Below are 12,828 nucleotides of genomic sequence, written 5' to 3'. Positions count from 1 at the left end.
TGTGCATCAGTTAAGACTGCTACACACAATATATACCCGGCACAAAACCTCAAAAGCAAGAAATTGAGAACTTAAGCCATTTAACAGAACACACCATTAACTATCTTGTAGCCAGAGAGAGAGACTTCACAACTAACACAACCACCATACTCCACAGTGTTAATTCATTTCCTACAGGAATGCCAGCCTTCAGGTACCTCCCTCAGCAAACTCCCCACCAGCACAGACTGGTCAGGCTTCTCCATTTCTGTCCTGTTCTGGGAAACACCACTAATTTCATCATGGGGCCACCCACGTGTATCCAATTATAAGATCCTAAGTATCACTAACTGTGAAGAAATACAAAAAACTAAGATTACAATGACAATGTTAACTCAGTATTATTACTCTCATTGTATAATTTTGTGGTATATATTTTTATAACATAGGAATCTATTAAGCAAGCCAGTGATAAGCAAGCATAGAACATACTCCATATTACTGTCTGTTGCATCCTTATATTTTGCTTATCTTTTCATTTAGTGATATTAAGTGCCTCTGCAACCTTAACATTTCTTTAACTTAGGAAATTAAATGAAGACAAATGTGTTTAAAAATAAACATTAAGGAAGAATAAGGGAGACAAGAAAGCAAATACTAAGGTGAGAACACATACTTGCAATATCTTCGGGTACCACTGCTAAAAACTACTGAGGTTTTCTGCTGTGCAGGTACAGTAGCATTAACAATTTATATCATTACTATCCAAACTGTTTCCAGACTTAGTCATGGACAAGGATGTGTATGATATCTATTTACATGCCAGGTATCAAAACTTCAGCTATCGTCAGTTATCAAAAAAGGGAGGAGGGGAAGAGCAGGAAAAATAGGTGAATAAGGTTGGGTGGTTTTTGTTTTAAATAGGAAAAAATATTTTCTTTCCATCTTTGTAGACTGCAAACAGCAGAAAGGAATTACTCCCCTTCCCTAATACATAAATAATAATGAGAGCACAAACCATAAGAACACCTTTCAACTCAGACCAAGCTTGCTACAAACTTGTGAAAAGGCAGGAATATCACTGAAATCAGTTTTTCAACCTTAATCATAGTATTTATAACTAACAAACACTACTGTAGAATACAGCAAATGGAATTTTCCATTAAAAATATTTTTACAAAAATAAGAACTTACTAAGTCATCTCTATGTTCTTCCTTCACTCTATTTTGTGTATCTTGGTGGATTTTTTGCTCCACCTGTCTCAATGTCCATTCACCCCTATGGGTAGAATAATTTTTGAGCTTAATAGTCCAAAATGTAAAGTTGGTAGTGAATTTTCTCTAAAACAATCTCTCTTTTCTTCAAGGCATTCTTCTGATTTTTCCTTAGTTTCTTAAGATGAAAACAAGTTAAATGTAATGAACACAGATGAATGTGTTCCATTTTTAAAAAATAAAATAAAACAAAAACTGCCCAAAATTAGCATGGGAGGAAAAACTCAGAAGTTTTACAGAAAAAGCAGCTCTCCGGAAATGTTACATGCAAACTTTGTGCAAGCCTGCAAACAGCTGTATGTAATTAGCCAATTAGAAGCTCCAGCCTAGCATTCTCATTAAGAAAACAACTGTTATTTCTCAGCTGGTGATTAATACAGCAGGCTAAAGTATATTCTAGAGCTACAATAAAGCAAAGAGATGGGCTTCCAGCTAAGTTCCCCCAAACCAAAAATATTAAATTACAAAGCTGAATGTTTTTTGTGCTGCCACCTTATGGCCTTCAGGCCAGTAAAATGGTTAAGGTACCAGAGCAGGAGTCTTGAAACCTGAGTTCCATGCTATGGACTTGTAACTTCTGTGTGCTTCAGTTTCCCCTATCTATAAATTCAGGATGATGTCCTCTTTTGTCTTGGAAAGGAGCTGAAGGGGTTAAAGTGTGTTGATACATTGGTGTTAAGTGGGTTTTCTAATCAAATTAAGATAACTTGACTGAACAGAAGCACTTATTGTACTTGTCTAGACAAGGCAGAAGAAATGCTTGTGGAGAGGGGGTGGACCTGGGCCCAGACCTACAAAGGGCCTGGAGCACTGACTGCTTAACTTTTAGGAGACTAGCCACTCAGGATATGTCTACAGTGCAGCTGGGAACAAGCCTCCCTGCCCAGGGACACAGACTTGTGCTAGCTTGGTTTAAGCTAGTCTGCTACAAATAGCAGTGTACACATTGTGGCTCTGGCATCAGCTTGGACTCTCAAGGCTACCTGACTCCTGGGTTTGACCTCAGGTAGCTAGCTCAAGAGTCTGCCAGAGCCCCACACTACTATTTCTAGCATGCTAGCTCCAGCCAAGCTGGCACAAGTCTGCAGGGCTGGCTCCAGGTTTTTTGCTGGCCCAAGCAAAAAAAAAAAAAAAAAAAAGGAGGGGGCATGGAGTGCCACCCCTTGAAAAGTGCCACCCCAAGCACATGGTTGGAACGCTGGTGCCTAGAGCCAGCCCTGCAAGTCTGTCTACTCAGGCTGGGAGGCACACTCCCAGCTGCAGTATAGACATACCCACAGTAGAAGCCACAAACCCAGGGTTAGGCACTTAGCCTCCCTATACAATGAGAGGAGAGCTAGAGAGGCACCTGAGAATGGGATCCACAAAAGCCAGCCTGCTAGGCAGGGAGCTGTGTAAGCTAGCCAATAACAGATGCTGAGGACAAGGGTGTCCTAAGTCCCACGCTTCTCTGGGATTTAGGCACTTAAGTAGGGGCTGCAAGGAAGCACCTATCTCTGCTTAGGATCCACAGCTGGGAACTGCTCTGTTGGAGTCAGATACCTGAGCCATTTCTTGTAAGAATAGGTGGAGCTGCCTAACTTCACACAAAACAGTCAAGGAGAAAGGCAGAGGCCTCTCTTATAACCTGCAGCCCCATGCTTAGAGACCTCAAGTGGAATATGGGAGACTGGTTCAAGTTCCCTTCTGACCAAGAAGTGGGTTGACCATAGACTTTCCCCATCACAGGTACGTGCCCTAACCACTGGACTAGAGTCATATTCTCCTCCTCTCTCTGGCCCAATGCATATTTAATTTTTTATACACAATGGAACAAATTCAATAAGAGAGATTAAAAAGCCTCCACATCAGAATACCCAGTAGCCCAGTGGTTAGAGTACTCACAGGAGAAGTGAGAGTACCCCATTCAAATCCTCATGGGCAGTGGGTAGGGGAGGCTGGGAGAGGCTGTGCCTTCCCAAACAGCCAGGCTTGGCCCCGCCCACACTCCACCCCAAGGGCCCTGCTTTGGTGGTGCCGTTGGGCTTCAAGGGCTGGGGCCATGCCGCCCACCTTCCCAGGACTGGGGGGGCTGCAGCACCACTGTACACTCTCCCTCCCGGTGCTGTGAGGGCAGGGCTGCAGCAGCACTGCTGCATGCTCTCCCTCCTGACACTAGGGTTGCCAACTTTCTAATCACTCAAAATGAACACCCTAGCCCTGCCCCTTCCCCAAGGCCCCACCTCCCCGCTCACTACATTCCCCATCCCTCGGGGGTTTGCTCTCCTCCACCCTCACTCACTGGGCTGGGGCAGTTGAGCAGGAGGGGGTGAAGGCTCCAGGGTGGGGACAGAAATGAGGGGTTCAGGGTGCAGGAGGGAACTCCAGGCTGGGGCAGGGAGTGGGGGTGTGGGAGGGCTCTGGCTGGGGTTGTAGGCTCTGGGGATGAGGGGTTTGGGGTGTAGGAGGGGGCTCTGGGTTTGGGGAGGAGGAACAGGGTTGGGGCAGGGAGTTGAGGCTCAGGCTTGTCTCAAGTGGCTCCTGGTCAGTGATGCAGTGGGGCTAAGGCAGGCTCCCTGGCTGTCCTGGCTCTGCTCCCCAGAAGCAGCCAGCACATCCTGCTCCTAGGTGGGGGGAACCAGGATGCTCCACAGGGTGCTCTCGCCCGCAGGCACCACCACCCCCAGCTCCCAACCGGACAGTTTCTGAGGGGTGGTGGGGACAGCGCGTGGTCCCCCTGCCTAGGAGCCAGACCTGCTGGCTGCTTCTGGGGTGCAGAGCCAGGACAGCCAGGGAGCCTGCCTTAGCCCCACTCTGCCACCAACTAGACTTTTAATGGCCCAGGCAGAGGTGCTGACTGGAGCTGCCTGGGTCTCTTTTCAACTGGGCATTCTGGCTGAAAACCAGACACCTGGCAACCCTACCCGGTGCTCCTGGGCTGAAGCAGCACCTCTGTGCGCTCTCACTCTGGGGAAGCTTCAGGCACTAGCCAACTTGGGGCGGGGCCCAGCAGGCGCTGTTGGTGCGGTTCTGGGGCATGTGGAAGGGGGAGGACCTTATGTGGAAGGGGTGGGACTGGGGGCTAGCCTCCCCCAACCAGCAGTTTACATGCTGCATATGTAAATCCCTTTTCATTGGGGGCTAAAGCTTATAATGGAGACCTCTATCCCCTTGAGTAGTTTGTGTGGAGTTAGACGTACTCTGAGCCCACCTATCACTTCCAGACCTGTTGGCAAGATAGATGCTGCTTGCCCTAAATCTCTTCACTAGGCCTGAGGATCATGCTGGGGTTTACTCATCTGAGTGTCAGCCTGAGGGAGAGAATGCACCCTACAGACAGAAACTGAGGCAGTTAAACTTTTGCTATAAAAGTCCCTAAGTGTCTATTGTGGAAGCTGAATAGGAGTTTTGTGGATGGCAATGGTGCCTAACCCCTGAATTTAGGCAACTAAATCTCTCTGTGGGTCTGAGCCCTGGCACATAGGGGGAGAGAAGGAATTCCAATCCAAACAGGGATGTGATATATAAAAAAAATATGTTAAGGAAAGACCTATGAAGGCAAGAATGAGAAACTTGAACTTGATACAGAAAATTCTTCATCCAGAAGAGGAAAAACTGTACATGTAGAAATGCCCAATACCACAATAAGATCTTAGTGATCAACAGAACTAATTATGTGCTTAAATTTAATCACGTGGCTAAGTTGTTGCAAAATTGGGGCTTTAAAATGTATTATGCAACCAGTTTCCAGATTTTTTTTTTAAAGAGACAAATTTAAAAGGTAAGGTCTACATGAGCAATAAATAGCTGAACAGAAGGGGGAAAGACTTGACAACTATTTTCTCTCTCTGTTTTAAACATCTTTAAAATAAAATATTTACCATCTAAATGGTTAAGATACTTAGCTTAATAACAATTACAAAGTAAGCATGTATATTTGCCAGCTTACTGGAACCTGTGCTGTTTAAATAAAGACATACAGCAATATGGAGTTTATAGGTGGCATGTGTTGGCCCATGAGCTATGGGTGAAATCCTGGGCTCGTTTAAATAATGAGAAATCTCCCATTGCCTTCAATGGGATGAGATTTTGCCCTGTTTAACCTTCCTTAAGAATCATTCATTAAAATTGCTTGGCATTCCCTTTTCTGGATGAGATTCAATATCTGGATACCTCAACTGACATTACAGTTGCTAGCATTTATTAATTAGCATCATTCTGTCCCATCTCTGTAAAACACAATAAAATCCTTCACTCCTTAGTTTTATCACTTTTGTATGAAGTACTAGATATGTATAAAAAGTGGGTTTATTATAATGTAAGAAAAATGAATTTGATAGCAGCTAACAAAATAACACTAAACAGATGGTCCATATTTTAAAACCCCGCTTGTCTGCCAATTTAACACACATTATTTGTAAAAATAAATATCATACTGACTGTACACAAAAGCTGAATACTTAAATAATTAACCACAGAAGGGAGAAGGAAGCTAAGAACTGAAACTGAAGACTATGTGGTTATAATGTTATTTCAAAGTGAGGGTGCATTTAAGGTAAATTTTATGAGTAAAAGAGCTTTGTGTGGGGAAATATATGAAGATATGAAACCCAATCCACGAAGCTCCACTGCCTGCTTCCCAGTCTGCACCCTTCTTCCACTGGCCCACTCAGCCTGGCTTCAAGATGTGCCTCTATAGGAAACTATTTAGAGTTGGAGTGTAAAGTGCATGAGTGTTCTGCCCTCTGGCCCCATATACAAAGCTCAGAGGAGGGCCCTCTGCAGGAGTGTATATTTCACACAAAGAAATGCAGCAAAGCCAGGCACCTTCACTATTCCAGGGCTTCTGCTAAAGTCTGGAAGATCAAGAGTTGTCATCAGTGGAAATTCTAGGTGTCATACTGCCTGGGGTGGTTCATGACAGAGTGCCAAAGGCATATCAGCTACCCCAAACTGGTGGTACATTCTATAATTAGATTCCACCAACTCAGTAACAAATGTGAACTCCTTTGGATCACTGTAACACTCTTACCATGGAGTCACAGACAGTCCCTTAGACTCCCCAGTGTATCTTGCCACCAAGGCAAGCTGGACTTCGTGATAAGTGGTCACTTACACCAAAAATTGCTAATTATTCAGGTTGCCCCCTGTCCCAAGAGACCAGTCACTTACCCCAAATCAATTTGTACCTTAGATCTCATACAAAGGCAATGTTTATAGCCAATCTTATAGTAAGCTAGTTAAGGATTCATTAACTAGGAAAATGAAACGAGAGAGTTATTTACAGGTTAAAGCAGGCACCTTGAACGCACAAATGAGTTCAGTCTATGGTTCCAGAAGGTGAAAGCAATGTAATAATTTGTCAGCATGGACTATCTTTTCAGGGTTTAACACAGGTCGACCCAGGGAATCTCTGCTTCTTGTTTCCTAGCTCCAGTCCTTGTAAGAGCAAAGAGAGGAAAAATCTTCATGTCCAGTATTTTTATTTTCCTCTTCCAGCATTCAAATTGAGGGGATAAGACCTCTTGCACACACATCTCTATAGGTGGATGGGGCAATCAACAAGGCTTTTGTCCTTCAATGGCCCACTTAAATTTGATAATATTCCTGGTCGGGCAGGTGGAGCCACTCTTTCCATCTGAGCTCACAAGTTCAAAGCAGGTATTTTTACAGTTATAAAACAGACATATTTTACCATGTAGTATGGGAATAGACATTACAAGATTAATGCACGCAGCAACTTACAAGCATTTTACAGAGAGTCCAAACAATCCTTATAAGTCCAACACCTGAACAATAGTAACAGAGGGCTTCCAGCTATGAATTTGTCACTGCTCAGCTGACACCTATAGGCTTGGCAGGAGCTGGCACCTGGTTTACCAGCAACACACCAGAACTCCCCTATCTCTACCAAAAAGACCATGCATAACTGTGGCCAGACCCTCTCACTCCTGCTTCTGCTCAAGTCCACAAACCTCTCACACTTTTATGCTGGTAAAACACCTGGTGCAGTTTATTTACAATGTTGGTTCCACCACCCTTATACAATATACAGTCCTACTCCTACAGCCTTAGGGAGCCCTCAGCTCCTGAGGCAAGCAGGAAAGAGCAAAATCACTCACTCACTCACTCCCTCCTCACTGTCTGCTTTTCCCCTCCAACTTCCTTCCTTTGCCTTTTTGTAGCCTCTGCCTAATGGTTTAATTGGCTTTCCAGGTCTCCTCCACCCACCCATTAGGCACAACTCTTCTTAAGGAGGTGTGTTCTGCAGTGTTTAATTAGAGCTGCCCTGACCACAGCGCTGGCTCAGCTATTGTTGGCGAGCAGGGGTGGGTGGGTGAAGTTCTGTGACTTGCAATGTGCAAGAAGGTCAGACTAGATTATGATGGTCCCTTTTGGTCTTAAAGTCTATGAGATTCGCTGTGGACATTAACACATTGTTGCTCAGCACTCTGTCACAGTAACTTTGACTCTTGTCTTCTAAAATTCTAAAGACAAGTCATTTCAGAAGAGATGTGGAGTGGGAGAGGGCAGGGCAAGGCAAAGCAAGATCATGTAAGAGAGCAGCCCACAATTACATCATGCTAGGGAGGATGGTGAAATGGCCAAAATTAAAAGAGGCAAAAAGAGATGAAGAAGAATGATGAGTTTGGTGTTTATTATACTGGCCAAGAAGTCCAGAAAAAGATGCTGGACTGGCAGCCAGAGATACAAGTTTGAACCAACCAGGAGAGGTCAGATGCCAAGAAATATATTTGCAAGTTATCAACACAAAGATGATAAATAATCACATGGCTTCAGTTTATCAAGCATCAGAGGGATGCAAGTTGCTTAAAATACATGTAGGAATATACGGTCCCTTGCCAAAAAGAGCTCACAATCAAAATTAGATGGGTAACAAAGAAAATGACTTCTACAACTGGTCACAAATTCTCTGACAAAACAGTTTCATTAGAAAATACCATTTTTTTTAAGAAATGTCTTGGGTTCAATAAACTTTTGTTGAATCACGTACAGGGGTTCCAATAGAACCCTTCCAGGTTGCCTGGCAGGCTGCTAGGGAGCCTGAGCTTCCAGGTCTATTGTTTTAAGACAGCCCCACCATATGAACTGCCCCAGGGCCGGGGATCCCAGTGCTTCCAGATTCCTGAGTCAGCTTGCACCCCAGGATGCCAGGAAACCATATGAATGGCAGTCAGCAGCTGCTGAAGTCCTGGGGAATATATTTCATTTAGAATCATCATGTGTTGGTGTTTCCAAAATAAAAATATCATGGAATTTGAGGTTCATGGGAAAATTTTGAAAAAAACTGGTTTGGTCTGAACTCGAATGAAACCAGATTTAATAGTGTTGAAATTTCCTGTGAAATGGAAATCCTGTGTTTCAGCCATCTCTAATAACAATGGATGACCAAGGTTGTATTAAGGGAATCCAGGGCCCAACACATGCTAAAGCAAGGGACCCCCATGGTTCTGCCTCTGTGCCCCCACTCCTTGCTTAGATCAGCAGTGGCAGGGAATCCCAATCCTCCCACAGAGGCAGGGGCAACAGCAGGGGCCATTTCTCTCACCTGAAGTGGCAGCACCCCACAGCCTCAGACACAGGAGGGCCCCTCCTGCCCTCTCAGCTAGGAGGAGCAAGTGTGGCTCCTGCAGAGCTCTGGCCAGATAACCCCCGTGAGTTGGAGTTAAAGAAAGGAAGGTGATCTGAAAAATGTTTGTTTTGGACTTTTGAGTTCTATTTTTGACAGACTGTTGCCAGCCTGAGGAGACCTGGTAAAGGTATATTAAAATTTGAGTTTAGAAGGTCACTGGAGACTTAGTGAGTTCTTAAAGGGGGCCCAAATGAAGGAGTAATTGCAGTGGGATGGCCAGAGAGGCAACCCAAGCCACAAGAGGGTGCTTGGGAGGCATTAAGTGTCTACTGTACTACAGTCACATTTTCAAGCTTTTCTTTGCAACCATAACAGCTAGACACTTTAAAAGAAACCAAATTCAAATTCTGATGCAATCACAAGACTCCAGGACCTGGAACATGGGCTTATGATGCCTATGCTTTATCCAGCCCTGCTACTACAAGGAGAAGGAGGAGAGAACAAGGAGAAAAATAATGCTGCTTGTGGGAGAATATTTTCCAAGAGGCAGGTCACTTCATTTGTTTTTTCCTGTTCTTTTAATGTTTTGTGTGAGAAAAAGAGCAGTTAGTGTCAGAGATAAGACTAGTGATGGAAAGCCAACTGAGAGATTTGTTCTGAAAACCTGAAGGAGGAATGGAGGAGAAATCAAGATTTATAGACAGCAACCTCCTATAAATCAATAGGGGACTCAGAAGAATCTGGAAGAAACTGAAAAATAGCATGGGAAATAGTTAAACATTTGGCCCGTCTTCCCCATCCAAATAGTAAATTCTGCAGCAGCTAATCCAGCTGAAAGGTAATGCAACTATGCATTCTTAAACATCACCTCCATGATGCAGAGGATGGCCAATTACTGAAATCAAGAGACACATTATTGGCAACAAACCAGTCATTCTGAGACTCATTTAAATCATCTCTTTGTCTCTGCAGCCTGGCTCCCTGCAGATACCTTCCAGGGATGAGACAATTTTTGAATAATCAGATTAGTTGGATGGTTGCTGCCATACCTTTCATACAGGCATTGCATACCAGGATGAACTGTTACTTACCTTGTTTGTTTTTTATTGATGTACTGTTGGTGAAATATGCTAGTTTGATCATCCTAGAGACCTAACTCCAATTAGCCTGCAAAAAAGTGCAGCACAAGAAGCAATAGTACAAGATTAAATAATTTCTCCCTCCTAGTCAAGTCTAAATATTGGCATATAAGGAATCATAGAATATCAGGGTTGGAAGGGACCTCAGGAGGTCATCTAGTCCAACCCCCTGCTCAAAGCAGGAGCAATCCCCAGAGAGATTTTTGCTCCAGATCTCTAAATGGCCCCCTCAAGGATTGAGCTCACAACCCTCAGTTTAACAGGCCAATGCTCAAACCACTGAGCTAGCCCTGCATAGGATAATCCTAAAAGGCATCTAACCCCATAGCTTCCTACAGCACCCTGCACTCACTTGTGATGTGGCTGTTCTTATGCTTGAGGAAAACTAGCACATCTGTTTGTTGATTTTGATATAGAAATTGATTAGCCTTGGCACCTTTCCTTTATATAGTTCCTGATTCCTGCTCTATACCCTTTTAACAATCCCCCTAAATAATAGTCCCTCAGGATGGATTATTTCAAATGAGCAGATTTATTTTAGTATATCTTACTATAGCAGTATGGTCCATATTCCCGATTAAGTTAAAAAAAGTTGCAAGATTAAATTTCAGGACAGCATGCTAGATATTTACTGTGGTAAGTACTTATGCTTAGATGTCTCAGCTTCACATGCAAATTTTGTAAAGGTCTGTGTTGATGACATCTCTAGTTCTATTCTTACAGATAGCAAGTGAAAAAATCCAAATTTAGGAGCTTACATTTAAGGGTTTTCTTTTTATATTTGTCATATCAAATAGAACAAATATCAGATTTCGTATGTTCTATAAGATTGAATATCATATCAAAATGCATGTTTCTGATCAGTTGACAATATTAATAACACTATCCCTGTGTAGCTGATGAGGCAGGCATAGGATTTTGCCAGTTGGCACAAATCCTCAGCTGGGGTAAATTGTCATAACTCAACTGCCTTAATAAATTCCTAGATTCTATGACCAGAAGGGACCACTCTAGTCATCTGGTCTGAACTCCTGCATAACAGGCTATAGAAGAAGATCTCTGAATTAATTCTTGTTTGAACTAGAACATATTTCCCAGAAACAACATCCAATCTTGATTTAAAAATTACCAGTGATGGAGAATCCACTACACTACAACCCTTGGAAATCTTTTTCAATGGATAAATTACCTTCACTGTTAAAAATTTACACCTTATTTCTGGTCTGAAGTTGTCTCGCCTCAACTTCCGGCCACTGATTATTTATTTATTTCATAACTTTGTCTGCTAGACTGGAGAGCCCATTAGCAAATATGTGTTCCTCACATAGGTACTTACACACTTAACTTACACAAGCACCACTTAACTTTCTCTGTTAGACTCAATCTCTATAAGCCATGTTTTCCAATCTTTTAATTGTTCTCATGGCTCTTCTCTGAACCCTTTTCAATTTATCAACATTCTTCTCGAATTATGGACACAGTATTCCAGTAGCAACTGCACCAATGCCAAATACCAAAAGATAGCATTAGTTCCTTTGGCCACATCATTGCACTGGGAGCTCATGTTCTGCTGAATAGCCACCATGACTACCAAGTATTTTTCAGTCACTGCTTACCAAGATAGTCCCCCATCCTATAAGTGTGGCCTAGATTTTGTTTTGTTTTCATTGCCCATATTAAAATGCATATTACTTGCTTGAGCTCCGTATCAATGATCTGTCCTCTTCATTATTTACCGCTCCCCCCAGTTTTTGTGGTATCTGCAAACATTATTAGTAATGATTATATTTTCTTCCAGGTTATTGATCAAAATATTAAATTGTGTAGAGCCAAGAATTGATCCCTGCAGGACCTCAATACAAACACACCTGTTTGATGTCATAATTCAATGACACTATGACACTACACAGCAGCTGAGGATCTGACCCTTAGTGTCTGAGGATGACCGTTGTTTGTGGGAGGATTGCATTGTTGACTAAGAACAAAACTAAAATACTGGGTTACCTTCTGATTTCAATGCAACTCTGTAGTGTAGGATTGTTCCTCTGTAACTCGGAGCAGAATTTGGGCAACTAAATGCAAAGCAGATCAGATAAATATAGAAATGAAATACATGAAGTTAAAGTACTGGCACCACTGCTTCCCAAAGTCAACAGAGTGTATAACCTGTGTCAGGTATATAGCTACAGAGACAAAATATTTAAAAGTCAACAGAGCTGTAAACTAGCAACCCCAGATTAGGAAAAAATGCAACAAAATTTCCCCAAACTAGTACTAATGCAGCATTATGATTGTGAGATTGAGAACTCAGAAGTCAAGACATTCCAGCAGATCAGACTGATCTAACACTATTGATTTGACCCCATCACACACATTCATATTTCTATTCCTTATTTTGGTTGACAATGGCAATATAATAAAGTATTCTTTTAAGTATACCATAAAACATCTAAAATGTACAATAGTAAATATGGTATTTTTGGAAATTCCTAATGTAAAGACAAACTGTGGAGTGCTTGATCTTGAGCCTTAATATTGTACTAATGCTAGTTCTCTTGCATTCAGTATTTGATGTGCTCATGAAAAATTTCTCTTCCACTAAAGCTGCCTTCTGGAAAGAGTTTGGAATTCATCCACATTTATTTGGTTTCTGACAAGTTTCCCCCACTGGTTTGTATCTTTCATTCTCCGTCACCTCAATACTCACAATTAACATATCTAAAGCAGTTAGCCAGCTCTGGGTCTTAGGAACTGTAATTCTCCATGTTTTGTATAAAATTTTAAGCACGTCATGCTGTCAGAGAGAATATCTGGGAAACTATATTTATGTAGTCATATTTACTTAGTGTCTTTTCAGAGTCT

The 12,828-nt window shown here is 42.6% G+C and overlaps 1 protein-coding gene across 1 annotated transcript in view; it reads right to left on the bottom strand.

Annotated features, from left to right (window-relative positions):
• Positions 1-2,099, bottom strand: part of PPFIA2 (PTPRF interacting protein alpha 2) — a 618,303-nt gene extending 616,204 nt beyond the window's left edge. The window contains exon 1 of the mRNA XM_039497350.1: positions 1,783-2,099. Within this exon, the coding sequence (XP_039353284.1) occupies positions 1,783-1,813 (31 nt within the window). The 5' untranslated portion in view covers positions 1,814-2,099. The remainder of the gene's footprint in view (positions 1-1,782) is intronic.
• Between the last annotated feature and the right edge of the window lie 10,729 nt (positions 2,100-12,828).

This window comes from Mauremys reevesii, linkage group 1, assembly GCF_016161935.1.
Source record: "Mauremys reevesii isolate NIE-2019 linkage group 1, ASM1616193v1, whole genome shotgun sequence".
In the NCBI taxonomy this organism is placed as follows: Eukaryota; Metazoa; Chordata; order Testudines; family Geoemydidae; genus Mauremys; species Mauremys reevesii.
This window is presented reverse-complemented; position numbering and strand designations above follow the sequence as displayed.